Raw genomic sequence first — 25,563 nt, 5'->3', positions numbered from 1 at the left:
AAAATAAAACAGTATATAAAAACAACACTGTACATACCTCATTGCCACATTGCTGCCATCAATAACTATTGGCCTCAGGTTGTCACCATCCACAAGCACATCTTCCTGAAGAGGAGAGTCAGATCTTTGAGAGTCAACGGAAGATGCTTCTCGCATTACACTAGGGTTAATAGAACTTACACTCTGATCTGCCTCAGTTTTATTTCCAAGTTTGACCAGTTCCCCCAATATATCATTGATTAAAGCATCAGTACCAAGTTTATTTAGCACAAGTTGAACTTGCTCTTCTGAGTAACCTAACTTAAGTGCAAAGTCAAGTTTGGTTTGATATTCTTTCACCATATCAGGAGGCTTTTTAATTTCTTTAGTTCCTATCTGAACTTCCTCTAACTTAATGTCTTGTAAAATTTCATTGCGCTTTAGTATATGTGGTTCTAAAGAGGGATACGTCTGTCTGTGATCCTTAGATAAGGAGAATGGTTCTGTTCTAATTTTAGTTGCTTTTCCCAATTCATTATCAGAATTTGTATTTTTCTCAGAATCACGACTGAAGGTTCCCATTTCTTCAGACAGTTCTTTCTTAGGATCCCCCTTTCTAGAATTAATTTTATCCATGGTTGGTTTTTGTATCATTGACCAAGGTGCTATTGCACTTATTTGAGTCTCTGGTGTATCCTCATAGAGGTGCCCAAGGTCATGCTTCAAATGATCCTTCAAGCCCATGAAGCTGCTGCTGCATGTGGTTGACTCCACTTTGTTGGTTTTTCTGTGTACAAAGTATCCCGCCGTCCTAAAAAAGAAAGAATAAAGTTAAAACTAATTTTTAAAATGTACTTTGCAATTTTCATTTATTTTTTTCCTTTTTAATATTGGATCTAAATTTTCTTTTGGTCACCTCATTATGAAATGCCTGACATGCCCTGCATGCAAATATGACTTTGAGAAGCTTCTGAAATGAATATGTATTCAAGCAATTTATGAGACTGAATGTCTACAAAAGAAGAAAGAAACATTTCCTCTAAACTATAAGTAGCAGCAAGCACAAAGGAAGCCCCTCCAATTTTTCTAAATTATTTTCCATATACATAAAACAATACTGCATATAGGCAAAATGGTTATATCTAGCATAAAAGGATGGAGGGAACTGAGAATAATACAGATTACTGGATTGGGAGTGAAAATAGAAAGACCTATTTCAGGCACTCCTTTTCCCCTCAACAGGTGTCCAACATTATCACATCTAATGACAACAGCCATCTGTTTGGCATAGAATATCCTCAGAAGCCTAAATCTGTGGATGGGGGCCAGGGGGACAAAATAAATGATTTTTGTCCCCCCTCTCAAAAAACATTTAAAAATTAGTCCTAGATTACTTGTAATATCATACTTCAAAATACATGGTTTTCCTGAAGCCCCAGAGTAACAGCAAGTTTTAATTTTTCAGCTTGAACTGTTCAGTCTGGAAATATTGGTATCTTTAATGTGTAATGTTAGAAATTTAAACTGTCTGAATTGTTCATCAGGTAGGGAAATTGTGTAATTATCAGTAAAGATGGTCAAAAGTTCATAATTTATTCTCACTGATCTATTTTTCTCCAATATTTTCCTTTTCTTTGCCCAGCTATTAAAAATTAATTTCAAATATTTGTAATGTATATTACTATAAAACTTAACTGGATCGCATAGCCCATTTTAGTCTCTTTACAGAAAGTTGGCTTGTTTTCTTTAACTACTCCATTTTATTTCAAGGCTGCTGGGCTACAATAATATCAGTGTTGACAATGAAGACAGAAAAGGGCTTAAGTTTATTAACATAACCTTTTGGTTCATTCAAACAATGCTATAGGGCAAATACATAATTAATTCAGAGAGTAAAACTAAACAACATGATGATTTTCTAACTGCTGCAATTCACTCAAGTCCATTGCTGCTGATAAATTACAACAGTATAAAAGAATACAGTGTAAACCCAACACTTTGGCGGCCTTCATAAACTACAATCAAAATGTACCTTGGAAAAAGAAAAAGAGATGGAAAACTATGTTGCTTAGCAACTAGCTTTCCGTTGCTAGGATGTACTCCTTTAACAAGCTATCATGAATGCTAGCAGAGTGCAGGAATAATTTGGTATGAACAAAGCCTATAAAAAAAGAAGGGGACTTAAGTGCATCTGGTATACCCTTGGAGAACAATGCAGCTGCCAAATGAATCTGGAAGCTCCGACATCATTGTTCCATAAACCCTGCAAGCTGCTCTGATTGAAGGAAATTATTTAACAGGCAACACTTTTAAACTGAACTTAAAAGTTCAAATTGACTCCTGTATTGCAGTAGTTAATAGTTAATACATTGAGGTAATGGACCACTCTCCAAGTGCATGCATCATGCGGGTACAGCCTTGTACTGAAATATTTATTTTCTTGAAGCAGCAACCATCAATTTCAATTGGATTTTGATAAGACTGGTCTCCACTTACACACTGTCATACAACACAGATGTAATCAGAATGCAATTTAGAGCTGTAAAAAAAGAAGCTTACTTTAGAAATTATTTTAGCTAAAGAATACATGTATTTAATGTGAAAACTATAAATAAATCAAATTTACAAAATTGGCCACTTCTAACGAAATATCATGAGAAGAAATTCCAGTTATGAGTTAAACACGTGCACACTGACTATAAACTAAGCCAGAGTGGATGGTATTTGCTAAGAGAACATTCTTGCAAAAATGCTTACATTCTAATCGCAAGCATTATGTGGACATCCACTACAATGGATACTGACGATTTATTAACATTAGCTAAAAATAAAAAATGAGGAAAAGCATAAAACGACTAATGTAATTGTTTTTAATTAAAAACACCACAAACCCCATATGGTTACTTGAAAAAAGTTCCAACGATTCAGTGAGATTTACTAAAGAGTAAATGTACAGAAGACTGCATCTTTAAGACAGTTTTTCTTAGAATGCTCTATAACATCCCAGAAACACTCCCATATTTCAAATCTATAGCTTTTATCGCTTCATGGAAAGTGGCAACAAGAACTTCATTTCTGATTAAAGTTATGTCTCACCACACCAGGATTTCAACACAGTACTGTTTCTTCTACTCACCCACCCGGAAACAATCCCATTATAGTATAGATGGGGTTGAAAAAGATTGACTGTCCCAAAGTCACCCAGTGAACTTCCATAGTCAGAATGCACTTGAACTTGAGTTTTCTTGGTTCTTCTTTGGCACTTTAATAATTGTGCTTATTGGTTCTTACAAAATATTTAAGAGTTGCAGTTAAATGTAGACGACTTTGGAGATAACATCTGCTGCGCTGTATGGTACAAATAAACTAGAGGCACATCAATATTCTTTAAGTAACAAATAAATGCAGTGGAAACAGCAACTCATATTTTGCAATGGACAATCATAATTAATCTTTTAAACAATGTATTGAAAGGGGTCTTACTAAAGTATAATGAAATCCAAACAAGAATTTACATAAGATCTGCTTATTATTTTTATCCAACACACACAGATCATATCATCTATGAAAATTTCTGCCTTGAGGCAAAAAACATCACTAATATGATTGTCAGCATTTTACAGCATTTGGATTGTAAGCCAAATTTTACAAATGTTTTCAATAGCAAGACTATATTGAATGAGATGCTACATGGCCAAGAGATCTGAATTTTCAATAAGATTACAATTAGAATATAAGAGAAGTAATATAAATATTGAAACGCTGTAAGTTACAAATCCAAATAATGAATATAGTATGTCATATGTATCTCCTAAAGGACTTTTAAGTATTTAATTACTCATGTATTTCAGAAAATGATGCAGGCAACAGTCCCCATACTAACAAAAGAAAGATGTCCACTTGAACAGATTGGTTAATGCTCTGGGGCAACAGATGTCTACTGGAACTGCGGGAGATCAGCAACTGGTGGCCTGCCCATCTTCTGAAAACTTTCAATAGACTTATGCATATGTTCACACAATAGGGCATGTGGTAGAAATGCAAACCTCTTTTTAACCATCCAGTGCCTTTCTTTCCAACTGATCCCCTTTTTTCCTACTCTCATCTTGATATTTGAGCAAATTATAGAAAGCAAATCAAAATTCCCAGAATTAACATAGCACAAGCTTCAGCACTCTCAGAACATTAATGTCAAAATATCCTTTGACTTTAGTGAAGTTGGACTGTATCCTTTGTAACAGATTAGGAAATCATATTAACTTTAATTCATCCCTGACATCTTTCCCAACCTTTCAGCCACTTGTTCGTTCTACCAAACCAATGTCCTAAGTTTGTTAATTATTTAATCTCAGGCTGCTATTCAAAATTACACCAGTTGTTGTGAGATTTGCACTATTATCCATTTCTATAACATTTCTTTACGTAAATGTACAAGATTTAAATAAGACTGTTCAAAAAATTATTGTTTGAACTTATAGTTTTTACAAAGTTTCTTTCCATTGATATTGCACTTAAATTCAAGCTGCAAAAGAGTAAATTGCTAAATCTGAAAATTATCACATGCTTCATCTCTTGCCAAAAGACAAATTGCTTACCTTCTGGCCAGCACAAATATAACAATCACAAGCGTTTTGCAGCAGTTCCAAAAGTACTCCTTAATACAACTTCAGCTTCAAACTTCCAGGCAGGCAAACAGAACAATGAATGGTTGGCCAGATGGAGTAGGTTTTTGCTTAACCTATTACTGAGCAGAAGAACCACCAATCACAGTGCAGGAAAGATTCACAATTAGTTGGCCAGGCAGATGCACGGCAAACTCTCCACCCTACGTCAGGTTTGTAGATTTCTAAGAGAAGCAAGCTGATGTCATTCTTAGGTCTGCCCCTGGCAGCATGTATAATAATAAGGGGTGTGCTACAACAATAGCCCATACAAAAGAGACTAGCAGGCAGCTGCTGTATGAGAGCCAGAGTCATTAGAGAACAGCCTGCCAACAAGAAACACCTGGCCTAAGCAGACTTCAGCTTTTCTTCATTGTTTCTAATTCATGAAACAAAGAAAAGGAATTATTTCTAAGTGGTAAAAGTTGCAAGGAGTGTTCAAAACCAAAAAAATGCCCTCAGCCCAAAACAAACCAAAAAAACCCATAGCCTTGTCACAAATAACATTCACTTCTACTGAAGAGAATGGTGCTGGAGAGGTAGCACACTTTTTACCTGCATTCTCTTCCAGGTTTAAACTGGAAAATCAAATGGGGCAATTAAAAAAGTACAGAAAGGCATCCACACATTTTGCCAAAGTGCCCTTTGTTACTTTTATTAATGTGTTTCAATAGTTTTTTAAAACCATCATTTCTGTCCATGTGCCACAACCTCTATTGAACAAATACATTTCAGGAGAATAAAATGAGACAAGTGTCAGTTGACTTTTTTTTTGGAAATATGTTTATTCAGAAGTTTCTAATAGGACCTGAAAGGAAACAGAAGTCGGCCATGGTTTGTGGAATGGAAAGAGTTAGGATAATGTCTTCTTATAAATGAACATTTTTGAAAGATGTATATAAATTTCCAATGACATCATTGGCTATCATTTCACTGTTTATTGCTTTAATAAGAGTTTTAGCCTGTTTTTCAATCTTAACAAAATTCAAAGTATGGCATTTATTCTTAACTATCTGGTAGCCCAAATTCAGAAGAACTCCACAGATTTAATATGAAAAGTTATCTTACTGGATTTTAAAAAATGAAATGGAATAACTAAAATTTCTCTACTATTCTGAAAACTGACCTTGTAGAGAAATAACCATTTTTTTCTTCAGCTAGCAAATAAAATCAATGCAATAAGCGTAACAATGTACCAGAGAATATGAACAGTTATAATTGGAACACTAGTTTTTCTAGATATACATAACTGGAATCCATAATCCTGACATACATGTGCTTTTGCTGACGTATGATTCTAACAACAAATGATGGTGCACCACTGCATCTAATTTTTCTGAGAATGGCATTAAGCAAACTGATATGGATAGAAATCAACCATCCAAAAATATATTTAAAATGTTTTATTTTCAGGCTTTCACTGATATTTTAAGGGTTTACAAACAGGAGGCATCATCCACAATTTCTGTTACTGTAAACACAAAGAAAGAATGGAAACTATCTCTAACCACAGCAGGACGCCTGATCTCCAGCACTGCTTTGCAAACAGTGAATAAAGGCAGTGATCTGAAAAAGCTAATCAGTCCCTGCTGTGATATTTAGACTGCCACAATTATCAGTATTGGATAATGTTAAGCATATTAAAAATATCTATTGGTGAAATGAAGGATCAAAATCTGTTTTAGGGCATTGCAAATTGTACCTGGCAAAATCTACATGATGATGTAGAAGCACTTTTCAAATAACTCCAGAACTGTTTGTTTTGGTAGGGATGGGATGGGTAATATGCTTATAATCTTCATCTAACACAAACATTTCTTGATCTGTAATGTAAATAGTATATGCAAACACATATCCACAAATGCTAAAATAGCATAGAAACCTCAAATCCAAACGCTTTGTACAATCCTAATAAAACTAACGATTGTACTATTTAAAATGTAAAAGCTAAAACATTAAATTCAGATCGCGCCTGCAAAATAATTGCCACCATTCTGCCCTTTGAAAACAAGCTGTTTCACAATGCAGATGTGAGTTGGTACCCTCCTTTCTTAGAACAATTTGTTTCATAATGTGGGAGTGGAAACTGATAATACGTTTCCTTGATTTCCCACCCTTCATTCTCTTGGGAGGACCGAATCTGAAGTCACCCAAGATGGCTGAAAGAGAGATGTGACAAGATAACTCAGGAACAACCTACATAGAACTTTATTGTTAACATCACCCTGGGAATTGTATTCAGAAATCTTGTGTCACCCAATACAGGACCTGCAAGAGGTGCATTGTGTTGTTGAAGCAGCTATCACCTGCCAACAAGTGGCAGCCCTAAGGAAGAGTACAGTACAGAAGCTTAACCTCAAGAAGATAAGATATACTTCAGTGGCATTAAGGTCTGCTCCTACAAAAAAAAAAAATTGATGTACCAAAGGCGGACAAAGTCACAATATTTCACTCCTGATCAAGCAGTGGCCTTCAGCTACAACTTTGCGAATAAGGCACAGAATAAACTATGCCGTGCCAGTATCCACCTCAGTATAAATCTTATATCTGACAATGTTAATGTCATGTAAATATAGATAAGTGTCTTTCTTTTAAAACAGCATTTTGAAATCCCTATTTGCCTTCTTTAAACAAAAGGGCCTAGCAGAAACCAGAAAAATCTAACAGAGTTCATTACTGAATACTGATATTTCATTGAGGATTTTTTAAAAATTCAATGGTTATAACTAAGTCCCATGTAATATAGTAGTTGAAAATGCTACTCAATCTATTAAATAGAATCTCTTGATTACTTCTCTTCAACATGTTTTAATGAGATAGTGATGTTTCCTCACTATCATATTAGGTTCCATATAATTCTGAATCTCAGCCTTAGATAGTTTATTCAGTATCAGGTAATCTGTTAAAATTACTCACAACTGTCAGATACCTTTAACAAAAAGCATTTTGGTTATAGGAGCTAGAAGTAAACAAGATGAATAAAAATCTTTTTTTTTTTAAAAAAAGAATTTTTTGATGCTCAGGGTTAGGGTTAAAATAAATAAATATAATTTCTAATTAAATTGCTTCTAATATGAAAGCAAGGCACTACATTCTATTTAGAAGTTCAAGTACAAAAATCAATGAGAGTGGAGCACATTCCAGCAGTTTTGAAGATTTGAAAAACAAATTTCTAGTCATAAAGTATATTTTCTTCTCACTAAAATCTAACTATGGCAAGAAGTTAATTACCATAAACGAAACCCATTTGGGAATATTTTCCTATATAGTAGAATAGAATAGAATAGAATAGAATAGAATAGAATAGAATAGAATAACAGAGTTGGAAGGGACCTTGGAGGTCTTCTAGTCCAACCCCCTGCTTAGGCAGGAAGCCTACAGCACTTCAGACAAATGGTTATCCAATCTTGTATTAAAAACTTCCAGTGTTGGAGAATTCACAACTTCTGGAGGCAAGTTATTCCACTGATTAATTGTTCTAATAGTCAGGAAATTTGTTCTTAGTTCTAGTTTCTTCTCTCCTTCATTAATTTCCATCCATTGCTTGTCCTACCTTCAAGTGCTTTAGAAAATAGCTTGACTCCTTCTTCTTTGTGGCAACCCCTGCTATCATGTCGGAACACTGCTATCATGTCGGAACACTGCTATCATGTCACCCCAGTCCTTCTTTTCATTAAACTAGACATATCCAATTCCAGCAACCGTTCTTTATATGTTTTAACCTCCTGTCCCCTAATAATCTTTGTTGCTCTTCTCTGCACTCTTTCTAGAGTCTCAACATCTTTTTTACATTATGGTGACCAAAACTATGCCTTACCAAGGCATTATAAAGTGGTATTAACACTTCATTTGATCTTGATTCTATCCCTGTTAATGCAGTGTAGAACTGTATTGGCTTTTTTGGCAGCTTTGGCAGTACTCGCGGATAAAACAGCATAGCTTGTATATAAAAGCAAAATGCAAATAATGCATAAACACAAGACCTGATTACCAAATAAAGTATTCTTGTTCCTCTTTTAAAAAGATCAAAAGGAGCATGTTCAATCATGGAGGATTGTCTTCCTCATTCATAAAATTTGTTCTCTGTAGCTTGTCAAGGCTGACTCAGCCTTCCACCTTTCCGAGGTGGGTAAAATGAGAACCCAGATTGTTGGGGGCAATATGCTGACTCTGTAAAACTGCTTAGAGAGGGCTGTAAAACACTATGAAGTGGTATATAAGTCTAAGTGCTATTGTTATTGCTATTGTCCAGTCTTTTTCTTAGAGATTTCTCAAGAAGCTTATTAATTCTTGAGTTTGAACAAAACTTATTCATTATAATAGAGATAAATAAAACAGGCAGATATTTGTCTTAATGCCCAATGCAATATCCACAATTGAATTAATTTCTCTTGGATAGGTGGATGGTTGCCTAAAAGATCATCTTAAATGTCTCCAAATGATGGATATCTTTTCAAGTATCTGATAGCAATGCTCCAGCTACATATTTACATAGTATAAGTACATAGTAAAAGACACAGAAAGAAACTCCTTCAGGTAATTACAGAGATAACATTTTAATAAAAAAGAGGGAAATTATACCAAGATTAATGCAAAGCACTATTTTTAATATCTCAATCCATTTTGGTATGATTGAGACCTGGTGACTAATTGGCATGGTGCCAAAATATTGTTCATGCAAAAGAGTAAATGTTGCTGGGAAATTGTTGGAGAGATTAAGGAAATACTTAGAAATATGCAAATAATTTAGAGGAAAAATTGTTATCTGGGGATGTGGAACAACAATTCCACTGCATGTGTTTATCAATCAACCAAAGGAGAAAGCATTTTCTTTACTAATAAAAAAGATACACCTGGAAATCCACGCACTGCTAATAATTTATAAGTACCAGTAAAAGCTTCCTTAGAACCAACAGAATATATATATATATATATATATATATATATATATATATATATATATATATATATATATATATATATATATATATATATATATATATATATATATATATTTCTTTTCTTGAACATTTGCAGCATTACCCATGGCATACATATACACTGCCCATCTTCCTCAGAGAGGGCGTCTGGGTGGTGACTGCTCAATTAAATGCCATGCTCCATAAGAAGACAATGCAAAATGTCTCTACGGTAATTGCTTCAATTAATTCTCTGATAAGATTTCCAGTGGAACATATTCATTAATTGTTTGGACTCACAACATTACAAACAGGCCTATTTAGATAGCAATGTATTAACAAAATGCAAACAAATAAATGCCCTGACAAAGTCAATGCTATTAATATGGCATTATACAGACATATTAAACATCTGATAGCTACCTTAAAACCTACGTCCCTGGCACTGAAAAGTGTGAAAATCAATATTTTTAATTTCCATGAAGTCTAGAAAGAAATGAGGCAACCTTGAAAAGAGGAATAAATAATGACAAAGTTAAGGTATAAGCAATATTTTTGGAACAAGTATTGCCTTTAGTTCTTTTCTACATTATTCTCAATACTCAGTGTCAAGATCTGCGGGTCCCGTTTTTGCCCTCCCTGGTGTCCAGAAGCACGGAGATCTTCGGAGGCCTCCACGGCGTCAGGATCCGCAGAGGTCTCCGGAGGTCAAAAACGGACCCACTTTCAGCCTGCAGAGTACTTCTGGATGCCAGGGAGGGCAAAAATGAGACACACAGAGGCTTTGGGAGGCCAAAAATGGGCCCGTATTTGCTGTATAAGACTCACAGACATTTCAGACATTTTACATGGCAAGAACAGAGATATAGAATTGACTCAATTGAGAAAGCTGAATCATTTTACACAGAATTTTTCAGAGGGGAGGAAGAGGTAGAAAAAGAAATTTCACTAACTGAATTCCAAGAGGACTCCCAAATGACGACTGAAAAAGAAGGTGCAGTAGGCGGAAAGGAGGAAGCCAAAGAACAACGTGAACCAAGATCCACGAGAGCTGTTAAACCTAATTACAAAATATAACCATGGAAGAGAAAAAATTGATTACAATTAATATAAATGGACTTAACTCAGCCGTTAAAAGAAGGAAAATCTTTCATAAATTAGAGAAATTAAAATTTGATATAATCTTGCCTACAAGAAGTACATATTAAAAAACAATATGAACAATTGCTGACACAGCCAAAATTAGGGAAAATATTCACTTCCTTGACACAATGTAAGAAAAGAGGAGTGGTTTTATATATTAAAGAGACCATCTCAGCGAAATTGATTTATACTGATGACGACGGAAGAATATTATTGGTGGAAATAATAGACAATAATATGAAATCACTCCTGATTGCAATTTATGCCCCGAACGACAAACAAGAAGAATTCTATAAAAAATTACATATGAAAATAGTTGAACTGGACTATGTTAATATAGTTATGATGGGAGATTTTAATGGAATTGTAGACAATAAACTGGACTACACATCACAGAAAACAATAAAGCAAAACAGAAAGATTCTCCCTAAATCTTTTTTTTAAATGGTAGATGAAATAAACTTAAAAGATACATGGAGAGAAAGAAATGCTAAAACTAAACACTACACCTTCTACTCAAATAGACACTTATCATGGTCCAGAAGAGATATGATATGGATGTCAACAGAATTGTTAACTAATATTCAAGAAATAAATATTGAAACAAGTACTTGGGCAGATCACAATCCAATAACAATTAAATGGTAAGGACAAAGAAGAAGATCTAGATGGACATTAAATAATACTATTTTAAAGGGAAAAGACTTCACACAGTGGATGGAGAAAGAATTGGCCTTTTTCTTTGGAGAAAACAAAAAAGAAGATACATCAATCCAGAATGTATGGGATACAATGAAGGCATTTGCCAGAGGCTTGATAATAGACTATACAAGGAAAAGAAATACCACGAAAAGATTAGCCTCTAAGGCATTAGAAGATGAGTATAAAGGACTCGAAAAAGAGCTACAGAAAATGCCACAGAGAAAGGACTTTTAGTTAAAAATGGATATAACCAAACATAAAATGGGTCTAATAGAAAAAGAAGAATTAGCACAAAAAATTAGAGGTGCCAAACAGAACTATTTTGAAGATGCAAATAAACCAGGTAGATGGTTAGCATATAAATTGAGAAAGGAGAAAAAATCAAGGAAAATATTGCAATTAACAGATGACCAAGGCCAAGTTTGCTATGGTAGTAAAGAGAAGAAGGAAATTTTTCGAGATTATTATGGGAAACTATACACACAAGAGAATATTGATGAGGAAAGAGTTAAACAGTATTTACAGAATGCTAATTTACCCCAGATACCTACAGAGATCGAAACAATGTTAGAAAGCAATATAACGATGAGGGAGTTAACTGAAGCACTTAAGAAACAAAATAATGGAAAGGCACCAGGCCCAGATGGACTTCCGGAAGAATTTTACAAAACATTACAAGAATCATTGAATTTTCCACTGCTAGAAGTTATGAATGATGTTATGTTAAAGAAGAGGATACCTAAATCATGGTCAGAAGCTTATATCACACTTGTTCCAAAAGAGGAGACCGATCCATTACAAATTAAGAACTATAGACCTATTTCTCTACTAAATGCAGATTATAAAATATTTGCTTCAATATTGGCAGAAAGACTTAAAAAATATTTAAATAATTTTATCCATCCTGACCAAAATGGATTTCTGCCAAAGAGACAAATCAAAGACAATATGAGAGTAATCTTGGACACTTTGGAATACTACGAGGCACATCCTGAAAAACAAATGGCTCTGATATTTCTAGATGCACAGAAGGCATTTGATAATGTGAATTGGAGATTCATGTTATTACTGCTGGAACAGATGGGCTTTGCTAGAAAATTTATTCAAGCAGTAGAAGCTATATATCATAAGCAGACGGCAAAGGTAATGATAGCGGGAGAACTGACAGAATCTACTGATATAAGAAAAGGAACAAGACAAGGGTGCCCACTATCACCTTTGTTGTTTGTGTTAACTTTGGAAGTGCTAAACAGAAATATTAGAGATGAAAAGAATATAAAAGGGATGAAAATTAAAAAGGAAGAATTTAAGTTGCAAGCATTTGCAGATGATCTGGTTTTTATCTTAGAAGACCCACTAAAAACAGCATCAAAATTGATAGAAAAGATAGAGACATATGGAAAGGTGGCTGGTTTAAAAATAAATAAAGATAAGACAAAGATCTTGACAAAGAATATGCTATCAAGACAAAAGGAAGAATTGGCAGACCTATTGAAAATTCAGGTCACGAATAAGATCAAGTACTTGGGGATATACTTGACAGCAAGATGCAGTACACTAAAAGAGAATAATTGTATCAAACTTAAACAGCAGATAGCGCTAGATTTGGCAAAATGGGAAAATTTACAACTGTCATTAAAAGGGAGAATATCAACAATCAAGATGAATATATTACCCAGAATTTTATATTTGTTTCAAACAATTCCAATTAGGCTTGGAAAAGATTACTTTGAAGATTTAAATAAAATTGTGTTGAAATACATATGGCAAGGTAAGAAAGCGAGAATAAAGTTAAAACTTTTGCAAGATGCTAAAATAAGAGGAGGATTTGGTTTGCCTAATTGGGAGTTGTATTACCAAGCTACAAATTTGATGTGGGTTAAGGAATGGATAACATTAAGAAATACTAGATTGTTGAATTAGAAGGAAATGACCTGTTGTTGGGGTGGCAAGCTTTTTTATGGTATAAAGGAACTAAAACACAGGGGTACTTTAGAAGACATTATATACGGGAGTCTCTGTGGTTAAATTGGGAGAAGATTAAAAGACAATGTGATTTGAAAATTCCAGTCTGGCTATCGACTATTGAAGCATTTTCTTATCCTATAATATACAAAAAGGAACAAACAGTTAGATATGGTGAAATATTGCATGAAAAGGGTGAACTTAAATCTATACAAAAACTAGAGGAACAAGGTATAAAGATGAATTGGTTTTCATATGCGCAAATACATTCAAGGTATGATAAAGATTCTAAAATGGAAGATTTCTATGATAAATTGACTGACTTAGATAAGATTTTGACAGGTACTGATGAAAAGGTGATTAAAAAATTGTATGGATATTTATTAGAAATTAAACTAGAAGAACAAGTAAAGAAACTATGATTGCTTGGGGGAAGAATTTTGGATATGGGATTGATCTAGAGAAATGGCAAAAATTGTGGTCTCAAAATTATAAAATGACAATGTCAATAGCATATAAAGAAAATTTGTATAATATATAGTAAAGACTTGAAATATCTGATTGTAAATGTATTAACAGCGGCTAGGATTGTATTTGCCAAAAACTGGAAAAATGAGAAAACACCATCACAGGAGGAAATCATTAAGAAAATATTGGAATGTGCTGAAATGAGTAGATTGACATTTGAAATTAGAGAACAAGATGATAAACAATTTTATAAAATTTGGGATCTATTCTATCAATGGTTAGACAATAAAATATAGTAATGAAATATGCAGACTTTTAGAAAATAATAAATATATAAAGATTCTTTTCTTATTATATCTACAAAATGATTCTAGGATAGATCTGAGATGATAATCTGAATTGTCATAAAACAAATTAAGTAAAATATGATCATTTTGGAAAACATGAATGAATAAAAGTATAGTCAAATGATTGATTAATAATGATATTAATGTATTTAATATATTGATTGAAAATACGAGATTATATACAATGTAATTATAATTGAAGACTATGAAATGGAAGCACAAAACAATTTGTAAACCAACCGGCACACTGTATGTACATATATGGAAGATGATTTGATGTTTTGTTTGTTTATGTTTGTTTTTAAAACCAATAAAAGTTTATATAAAAAAAAAGACTCATAGACATTTCCACCCACCTTTTTGGGAGGGAAAAGTGTGTCTTATACTTTGAAAAATACCATACTTAAAAAAAAATCAAGAAAAGGAATCATTCAAAGCATTAGTTACACTAGAAGCATAGTAAGATAATTAACATTTGAATTCAAAAGTCATTGAAATAGTAATATAACTTAACAATATTTGCTTCTTTGGATGGTATAAAAAGAGTATTGCCTTCCTACAGCATAATTCCTTTACAATTATGAAGCAATCTGTGATTGAAAGAGCAAACTGTTTTTCTCAAGATTCTGAATAAAGAGGAAGACAGATATAGGCACTGTCTACTCAATATTTTCAATTTCTCATTTACTGAGTTGAAGTTGCCTTTTTTATAAAAAAAGTATATAAATTGATTAAAAATATTAGTTTTATTTTCTTTAAAAATAAGATTTTTAAAAACTTAAAAAAGACTATCAGAAAGAAATAAGATTTCTAATATAATAGAAAGTGTGGTAATGATATTATTTTGGTATACCATGTCAAAAATATATTCCAAACTCCCAGAACAATTAATTGAACTCAAATTGACTGAACTCCTAATGGCATTGTACATTTTTAAATTGTTTAACCGCAGTCAGTGACTAGCAAAATAAAAAGTAATGTTCAAATAATAACCAAATACAACAAAATCTAAACTATTTATTAAAACCAGAAAAGGGGAGACACTGAATGACATACAGATAAACAATATAAAATTTATGATAGACTAGAAATAGAATTAAAATAAAAAGTACAATAATCAAGAGGCAGAAGAAATATGTCACTTGGTATTAAGATTGTGATTCCATTTTTTACAAATAAAAATTAATTTAAAAAAACCCTCTGATAAGTTTAATAAATAAAATGAAAACTATCTTTGTCTGTTTTTTTTCTCTCTCTCTGTACTGAAGAATGTATTTCCAGCTTTATCATGAAGAATTTTTACTACAAATAATTATGCAAAGTGTACGTTTCTTTGATTTAAGCATTGTCCTTTCATAAGCGGAAGTCAGTTTGGGGTAGTGGTGCAGGTGCTAGCCTATACACCAGGAGGACTGGGAGTTCTAGGTCTACTTTAGGTATAAAAGCCAGCTGAGTGATGTTGGCCCAGTCATTCTTCCTCAGTCCAACCCACCCCACAAGGTTATTTTCGTGGGGAAAATAAGAGGCAGGAATATTAGGGTTTGCCACATTGAGTTGAGCAAACACAGAGCGAGGGGCAGGATAAAAATATCAAAATATCATCATCATCACCACCACCACCTTTTTCTTACTCTATGACCTGTTTCCTTTCTACGTATCTTCTCTTCCATTTACCTATTATGTGCCAGTTCAGATGACTAGTCAGGGTTATATAACTGAAATATGGGTATTTGTCATATGGAAGAAATAGGACTTTTCTACCTCCATTACAGACTAGCACAGAGACAGGGGGGAAATAACCTTTTTTTTTGGTCCTGAGATGCAGAGAAGTCAGAAATGAAATCCAGTACAACCTCTGCTCAATGAAAGAAACAGAATTGGTAGGAAAAGTAATTAATAGCTTTAATATAAAATGAATTAGGTACACAGGTATTGACTTATGACCACAATTGAGCCCAAAATTTCTGTTGCTAAGTGAGATATTTGTTAAGCGAGTTTTGCCCCATTTTACAACCTTTCTTGCCACAGTTAAGTGAAATACTGCAGTAGTTAAGTTGGTAACACAGTTGCTAAGTAAATCTGGCTTCCCCATTGATTTTGCTCGTATAAATAGGTCCCAAAAGATGATCATGTGATCACAGGACACTGTAACCGTCATAAATGAGTCAGTTGCCAAGCATCTGAATTTGATCACGTGACCATGGGCACGTTGCAATGGTCATAAGTGTGAAAAATGGTTATAAGTTACTTTTTGTAACACTGAACAGTTACTAAATGAACTATTGTCAGTCAAGGACTACAGGTATCAGTATCTCTATGTTTTGGCAGATCTGCAATATTAATATCACATATCTACATTTTCAGTTTGTGATCTATTTTATAACTTGAGATCAAGTTCATGTTTAACAGTTAATGTAAAATATTGAATCTAGGCACAATGGCACCCAATTCAAAATTAATTCTTATTGACAATATTGGTCTGATTATTGTTCAGGCATGCAACAAAATGAACATTTCTGTGAACAAAAATAGATGAAAGCCTCATGATATTGTCAAGTAAATCTTCCCTGAGATTAAATTATGCAGCTGCACAATTATTTTAAGAATTAGATATTAAAACTGTACAAAAACACAAGCAGAATTAAACAGTCTAAAAAAATGAACAAAAATACAATCCTAGAAAAGCAGCCGCCACTGACTACAGATTGTAATTATTTTACAATAAACAAAATGAGTTACTGGCACTGCAAAACTGACACTGAAACCTAATTCAATATTATGCTGCTTGCAATGGTTAAAACAGACTGTCTCTCAGGAGACAGCCTAGCACAGGGGTCCCCAAGCTTGGCCACTTTAAGACTTGTGGACTTCAACTCCCAGAATTTCTCCAGCCAGCTGGCTGGAAAAATTCTGAGAGTTGAAGTCCACAAGTCTTAAAGTAGCCAAGTTTGGGGACCTCTGGCCTAACAATTTACCAGCCCTCCCTTTTTAGTTCTATGCAAGGAACTGGATTTTCTATTACTTCAGTTTTCATCAACAAGCCCTGAAGCCAAATTGCAACTTACCCTTATGATAATCCTCTGTGGAGAAAAGTGAAAAACACTCTTCTTCTTTATACTCATCGAACTTAAACTTATAAAGGGCAAGCAAGTTAATAATGCAAATCTTTAAAGAATTTGTTTTTGTTTACTAGCATCTCTGAGAAAAGGCTTCATAGAAAGAGACAGCTCTTCTTGTAAGAAGGCGTCATCTCTTGGTTACAATTTTCTTTGGCAAATAAGGCTTAATGAAGGCCTAGAATCCAGAACCCTGATCCCATATGCACAAAACTGAGTAATAGAAATAAGACTACTATTGCTACTGTAGAATTGCTATGTATTAACTCTTTAATACTCTTTAATCTATTAAATCTATAATACCCCCCCCCCCCCCCCCCCCCCTCCCCCCCCCCCCCCCCCCCCCCCCCCCCCCCCCCCCGTATTCAACCCCCCCACAAACAGGGGGATCCCCCCCCACCCCATTTGAATTGAGGTTTGTGGTTTTTGGGTTTGTTTGTTTTTTCAAGAAAGAGGAATAAAAAAAAAAAATTTTTTTTTTTTATCTTTTTTTTTTTACAAAACAAAAGGCGGGAAACAAAAACAAAGTAAATCACCCCACAAAAAAAAACCCCCAAAACCCCCAAAAAAGTCTAAATTATCATTTGCCTATTTTTAATCATTTACATGAAACAAAGCAAAATATAATTTAACTATGCAGATTTACATCTGAAATTCTATACTCAAGGTGACTTAAAGCTCAATAAAGACCTTTTTTTTGTAACTGACTTCTAATGCTTGCATTAAAATGGCTCAAAAGCCATGTATGACTTGATGTGACATACTTAGAAACTGTTAGGATCTACAATTTGATGTTTGAAAATTCCTAGGATTTTTAATATTTTCATGAATTAATATTTTATGCCCTCTAGCTAGCTAAAATCTATGTACACATATTAGCTCTTATTTATAAAATAATAATATTTACAGCCCAACTCTATTCTGTTTGTTAATATCTGGCCTACATTCTAAGCAAGCATGAACCAAATCGCAGCCTTAGATTTCAACTAATCTTATTTATTACTTTTACATGTCTACAAAGACAGCCAAACAAAAATCTACTTTTTGGTTTCTAATACATTTCTGCATGACCTCAAACATAATAATTTGGATTAGGCTATGGAATCAGGACAATATGTGTTAATCATTGTAATTACTAACAATATCTCTGATTGTTCATAAGCTAAACAGAAACCAAAATGGGAAATAATTTAAATTAAGGAATTTCTAAGTGTTCAGAAAGCTGCATTTTGACAGAAGTTTACAAAACCTAATTTTTTATTTGCTGACTTGCACTGAGATTTGTTTGGGATCAGTTAAGTCCTTTCCAGTGACTGAACATTTTCTCATTTTTCAATCATTTATTCAGAGTTCCTAGCATATCTTTCTGGTATAGATATATAGGTCAGTGTTAAAACTTAAAATAGCTGTTAAGGCATACCTGAAAATTTTGTGTATGTATTTCTGCATGTGTATACACAACATACATATTGAAGAAATGTCAGATTTAAATCTTGAGTTGTGATCAAGGAGGACCGTGGCCATGGTGTGTGCCCACAAACGGTATTTAAAGGGAGTCAGTGAAGAAAAGATTGAGAACGACTGTCATAGACAATATAACAATAGATGAACTATTAATTACTTTATGGAAAAACCCAGCCCAGTCTTTGAATATTAATTTTCTCATGAAAGCAGGCCACAAACAGGAGGAAATTAGGCATTTGATAAAACCCTGCTGAATGTGAAGATGATACAGGAATTTAATCATTCAATTTTACAACAACAGCAAAAAGGCAATTTTATAGGAAATAAAAAGGTTAAAGGTTATTTTAAAAAAAAAAAAAAATTTGAGAACCACTACCTGTCCAAAGCATAACACCTAAAGCAAAATGTTGCAAAGAAACCGCTTTTTCTCCAAGTCTAAAGTAGCATCTCTGAAAGACTGGAGGCAAGGATTTTGAAGGCTTTATCTCACACAGTAGTCTTTGTGAACATGCTCAGCAGCTTCACCTTTCTGGAAACCCCAGTGGGAATAGAACCTACAAGCACATGCTTGTAGAAACAACAGGGAAAAATCAGTAGCGCACTAAGCTTTCTGGAGGATGCAACTGCTTTAATAGTATGAGCTCAGATTGTACCGATGTATCCCAGAAAATGTTCTTTGGACTGCTTTCTACAACTATATCACTAATCTACTTCATTATCACGCACAACAGTAAGAGAGTTAAATGGGTAGAAGGTAGGAGAAATCACATTCCCCCTTTTGCTTTAGACAGAAAAATTATGCCTATTTATCCATAGTAACTTAAAAAGCGTATTGTAAACAACTCTAAAAATCAGAGACACGGGACAAAGAAGGTAAACAGAGAAAAAATGGAACAGGATACTATTTCAGAGATTAATGTTGCTGTATAATAATGGGCTGAACTTCAGCCAGCTCAAATTGCTATACTGACTGAACCACCATACAATTACCTGTGATGTTAGATGAGCTTCTTACATATGAAAGAATGATAATATTGTCTAGCCCAATATCATACTTCCCAAAGCTATGTACTGCTACTTAAACATGCAACAGCTGGTCTGTAAATACTTAACAGTAAAAAAGATGCTTGGGCAAATTCAGTAGCCCACACATGTCAAGACTTGTCAGAGAGAACAAACAGTCCAGATCAATCTACTAAATAGATTTTCAGCAATCTTATTACAACGAATCATCTAACTAGTACGCCAGCTGTTTAAACCAACTTATTTTGTTTAGAGAATTTTATCTCTGGTTTCTATATGAGTTTATCAGAAACGTTTATAACATTAAAATTGATCACTGAGAGCAACAATGAACTACAAGATCTCAAAGTAAATAACAAAGGAAGAAAAACCCAGTTGACTATTTTTAACGTACAGAATGAAATAATATGGTAAAATTGCATAATACTTGCTAAACAACTAAAAAAATCTCCCTTTTTACAACCCTGTAATCCTTTAATTTGGGGAAGAGTTGGGGTGATCGGATGCAGCTGAGCATTTTAAAGCAGGGGTCGCCAATCAAACGCATAATTTTAAATCCCAGGGACCACTAACCAGTTCTGTGGGCATGGCCTAATTTGTGGGTGTGGCTTGGTGGTCATGTGACTGGCTGGGCATGGCATTTATGTAAATATTATAAATATTTATATAAATGTTGATTTTTTTAAATAAAAACAGAGCAACTTTTATCCAAAATCAGGCAAAGCAGGCAGGCAGAGTGAGTTGCTTACATTCAGAGATCTTTCTATCTGCCATCGGCTAGCTCAGTCTGTCACATAAAATTTGCTTGTAAGCAAACTCACAAAATTAACTCACAACATACCATGTATGTAAATATTGAATTTTTTATTTTTTTTAAAAAGGGCAACTTTTACTCAAAATCAGGCAAAGCAGGCAGGCAGATTGAGTTGCTCACAGAATCATTTGGTGATCTATCTATCTGCCATCGGCTAGCTCAGTCTCTCAAATTTGCTTGCCATGAGTCTGCACTGAATAACAGAACCTTCAGTCCTAAAGGAGGTTTGGCTGTGCTTAAAAGCAGAGCCAAAGATCTAAAGACTAGCTAGAAAGCAAGAAATCCAACCATTTCCTGCTTTCTAGCTAAACTAAATCTCCCAGCACAGCAGAACAGCTGATGGTCGGAAAAATAGCAATTTAGCAGGCAAGTTTGCCGGGAAAAATAGCAATTTAGCAGGCAAGTTTGCCGGGTAAGGAGTAAGTGGGAGGGGAGGGTTCCCACGGGCCACGTGGGCGGCGCAGCCTTGTGTTTATGTGCAGCCTGGATGAATTGCTTTCGGGGTGGTGGGTGTCTGGGGGTGAGATTTCTCTGCGGCCCACCAAAATTTCTTCATGGCCCAACAGTGGGCCGCGGCCCACCGGTTGGCGACTGCTGTTTTAAAGCTTGCCCTTCCTGATGGAAAAACAAATAACTTTTCTTTGCGTCCAAGAGAGAAAGAAACATCTGCTGCTACCTAGGATTGAACTCTCAGCCTTCCTAGTGGGAGACAAGTGTCTTAACCACTAGGCCACTGCACCACTCCATTTATTTATTGAACAACTAAAATCTATGAGTTCCAGTTAGAGACAAAACAGATGATGCATAGAAACATATTTTACTTAATGAGTAATTTTTATAATTACTGATAATTGACAACAATTTAGTGACAAAAACTACAGCTCAAATCATGAAGCCAACAAATTTCAAAAGTGTAACATAATGAAACAAACAGAAATTAGTTTAATTAAAAACTATCCCAAACATTTTAGACACACAAATAAATCCAGAGAAAACTTTTTAAATAATTATTTTTAAATATCTATGTGCAGAGACTTTTGGAAGATATTACCAACTGACTATTGTGAGAACATTTTGCAGAAAATGTAAATATTAATATTTTATTAGAATTTTTGTCAATATGCTTGTAGAGCCAGCTTGATGTACTGGTTAAGGCACGGGTTATCACCTCAATCTCATCACGTGACTTATCGTGATATATCGCGGTTTTTTGCCTTTGCGGAATCAGGATGGGTGTGGCCTGCTCATGACATATCCGGCCCATGGGCCACCAGTTTGACAGCCCTAGGTTAAAGCATCAATCAGAAACTGGGAAATCATGAGTTCTAGTACCACCTTGGGTATATAAAGCCAGTTGGGTGATCTTTGGCCAGTTACTTTCTCCTAGTCATAGAAAGGAAGCAATGGCAAACCATTTTTGAAAATCTTTGCCAAGAAAACTACAGACAGTCTCCAAGAATTGGACATGACTGAATGGAAGAAAATAAAAACCTTTCTGTGACTGATTTTATCTATTATTCAGACATTAAATGAATACTGTACAGGTACTCCTTGACTTACGACCACAAATGAGCCCAAAATTTCCACTGCAAAGCAAGACAACTCAGTTATTAAGTGAATTGCACTCCATTATATGAACTTTTCTGCCAGAGTTGTTAAGCAAATCACTGAAGTTAAGTGAATCATGCAGTCATTAAGCAAATCTGGCTTCCCTTGTTGACTTTGCTTGTCAGAAGCAAAGTACAGTAAGATGTATAATAACTGCCTGTATTAGTCTCAAAACCAAGTTTAGGTCACATAATTTATGTTCTGAAATCAAAGCTCTAAACCAGGGGTGTCAAACTCACGTCATCATGGCAGCATCATGTGACGTATCAGGACTTTTTCCACTTCGCCAAATTGGGCGTGGCCAGCGCGTGATGGGCTGGCAGTTTGACAGCTCTGCTGTAAACAATCTCCACTATCGATTCCACTTTGCTGTTTGGACATCAGTGGGGTTGATGTCTCGTGGGAGGGGGAAGAATCAGTCATCTTTCAATCATAATTTCCAATTTGTTGGAAAAACATACACTAATTGGCTACTTTCTCTAAATAAGCAAATGTTTATAAAGCATTTACTTTGCCTCAGTTTATCTAACATACTAAACCAAAACCAACCAAACCAGATAATGGTTACAACACACTTTGTCAATATTTCTTAACTTTCACAGGATCAAAGCCATGGTATAATAGTGGGCAGCATGTTGCATCAATGAACCTTAAAAAAAAACAACTACCAAGATCCAAATTCTTCATTAGTTATGGTCCACAGGATGGCCTTCAGCAAATTACTTGCTGAAATTATTTTCTATTTGCATTTTGGCACAAGAATGTCCATAATGATTACATATCAGAATTATCATGTATACTGCATATTATTAGGTATATTTACAGGCTAATTCATCCCATAATGTAAAGTGAAAGCTCAATTACTGTACATAATATATGTGAATGCCTTCCTCTTAAATTCACAACAATTATATGAGGTAGGTGGGTGACAGCTATAGCAACAGACCTAATCAATGAATTGCTCTCTTTTTTAAATTAATATTTTAATTTAACTTTAACTTACACAATTGACAAAATAGTATTTAAACTTACAGAAAAAAAAGAAACCAAAACACAAATAGTGGAAAAAAATTAGAAAAAAGACCTCATGCAAAGACTACAAACTAAGAAACAAAAAAGAGATGAAAAATAATCTGCCTTATGTTGTTGTTAGTTGCAAAGTCATGTTTGACCCATCGCAACCCCATGGACAATGTTCCTCCAGGCCTTCCTGTCCTCTACCATCCTCCCGAGTCCATTTGAGCTCATACCTACTGCTTCAGTGACTCCATCCAGTCACCTCATTCCCTGTCGTCTCCTTCTTCTTTTGCCTTCAATCTTTTCCAGCATTAGGCTCTTCTCCAGTGAGTTCTTCCTTCTCATTAGGTGGCCAAAGTATTTGAGTTTCATAATCTGCCTTATAATTTATATTTATCAATAGTCTTTGGTTTACTAACACTCTATTAGTAATAAAACCTCATAAGGCGAGAAGAGATTTAAACCTGGGTTTCCACAAATTAATCCTCTTTATTTATATACAGCCACATGCTCATAACATTGTACAGTAAAAAACAAAATGATAACAAAAATACAGAAATAATTCCCGAAATAATCTTTAAAACTGTCCAAACCTTTTAGAATATATTAAAAACCCAAACCAATATAATAGACATATGGATGACTGATCTTAACTGAGTGCTAGTCTTTCCAAGTGTTTTCCCAAGTGTCAGATGTGCAAATTTCTTGTGAAAGGCTGTTGAGCTGCCAAGAGGCACAATGAACTTGCTTTCCCCTGGATTTCAAGCTGGGAAATCCCCTGGATGGCTCAGCATACATCCTGGTTTCTTACGTGGACTACTTCTGAGTTCTGTAGTAGGGAGTGTAGTTCTTTGTCGTGCATAGTGCAACATAAAAGGAATTATTTTTAGAATTAGAAGAACTTTATTGTCATTGTACAAATACAACGAAACTGTGGATGCACCCCAGCAACTGTTCGCAATACAATAAAACCAAAGCACTTAAAAATGAAGATAAGAAAGATAGAGTACCCAAATCTCCATTTGCAATTTGAGAGTACAATATCTACAAATATACACAATATACATCCAACATTGTTAACGCTTAGCAGAGTATAATACACAAGAGATGGACTGTACTGTAATATGTTATTATACATCTGAATGGGGTATTGAATCAGTATTTAATTCTACCTGGTCGCATGTCCCAAGGAAAAAAACTTTAAAATGTGATTTATTTCACAGTAGGTTCATAAAGCAATCCCGGGGAGTTCATGCGGGGAGGACGCTGTAATCTTTGGATAATACTGAGTTACAACTTCCATCAGCATAGAAGTTCCCTCCAAGGCAAATCTAAAACTCCAAGGCAGAATCGGGGCGCAATCTGAAGAAATTAAAGGAGAAACAGGGCAGGGGATCAGGAAGAGAAGCCGCTCGATACCTTCATACGGTCAGGCTCGGCTGGAAAAGCGGAAAGCGGCTTTTCAGGGCCAAGGAACAACGAGATGTTGGGGTGGGGGGCGTACAAGCCAAAGTGGGATCGTTTTTCTCGGGGCGGGGACTTTTTCAAGCGGGTTTGGCGCCCTCGACTCGGAGCCTGAGCTCCGGGCGGGTCCCTGAGACGGTTTCTCACCTTCCATAGGTTCAAATCGAAGCGGCCGGGTCCCTTCCTGCCTTCTCCCTCTTCCTCCTCCTCCTCTCGCCAGAGGTACCTCGCGGCCTTTCGGCGGCTGGGAAGCTCAGCAACGCGACCTCGAGGACTCCTCCCCGCCAGGCCGGGCCTGCAAAACACCCGGCAGGTTGCCCCGCAGAGGGGCGGGAGCACAGGCATAACGTTACGGGAGGCCGGGGCAACCCGGTCCCGCCTCCTCTTCGCCGGGTGAATAGCCGAGGATCTACAGCTTTGGCCCTCGCTCCGGCTCCACCCCCGACCGCTCCGGGCCCGGTGCGGGAAGCGCCCGGCCTCCCTCGCGCCCGTCCCCGCCGTCTTGGGAGCGGCCCCGGAGAGGCCGCGGCGGCCTTTGGTGTCCAGGCGCCTCCCCCTCGCGACCATCTGCCCGGAGGAGCGGCAGAGGCGGGCCGCGAAGGCGAGGGAGCCGCGTCAGCCGCGGGAGGTGGAGGTGCGGCTTGGCAGGTCCTGGCCGCGGCTCCGGTTTTGGCTGCCTTACCTGCCCCGGTTTTCGCCATTCCCATTCAGGGAGAAAGGGGGGAACCGAGGTAGGAAAAAGTCTGGGCTGTGGCACCTTTGGGGCACTCTGCACTTGCTCAAGGGCACTTCGGAAGGGCAAAGCTGAGAGCCCCGGTGGCCGATTCCCTGCTTGCCACACCTTCGCACAGTACGGAAGGCGCTTATAAACGG

The 25,563-nt window shown here is 35.7% G+C and overlaps 1 protein-coding gene across 2 annotated transcripts in view; it reads right to left on the bottom strand.

The window, feature by feature from the left end:
* ZC3H12C (zinc finger CCCH-type containing 12C) overlaps positions 1–25,243 on the bottom strand; it is a 48,171-nt gene extending 22,928 nt beyond the window's left edge. Inside the window, exons 1-2 of one of the 2 annotated variants that reach the window (XM_026675105.2) lie at positions 24,838–25,243; positions 38–790 (exon numbers count right to left, since the gene is read on the bottom strand). In XM_026675105.2, the coding sequence (XP_026530890.1) occupies positions 38–723 (686 nt within the window). In that variant the 5' untranslated portion in view covers positions 724–790; positions 24,838–25,243. Of the gene's footprint in view, positions 1–37; positions 791–4,574; positions 4,801–24,837 lie in introns of those variants that run through there. The other variant, XM_026675106.2, reaches the window with a different exon arrangement.
* Positions 25,244–25,563: the final 320 nt, after the last annotated feature.

This window comes from Notechis scutatus, chromosome 5, assembly GCF_049901735.1.
Source record: "Notechis scutatus isolate UNSWTSFEM ecotype Mainland chromosome 5, rNotScu1.2, whole genome shotgun sequence".
Lineage (NCBI taxonomy): Eukaryota > Metazoa > Chordata > Lepidosauria > Squamata > Elapidae > Notechis > Notechis scutatus.
The sequence above is the reverse complement of the archived record's forward strand: the minus strand, read 5'-3'. Positions and strand labels throughout refer to the sequence as shown.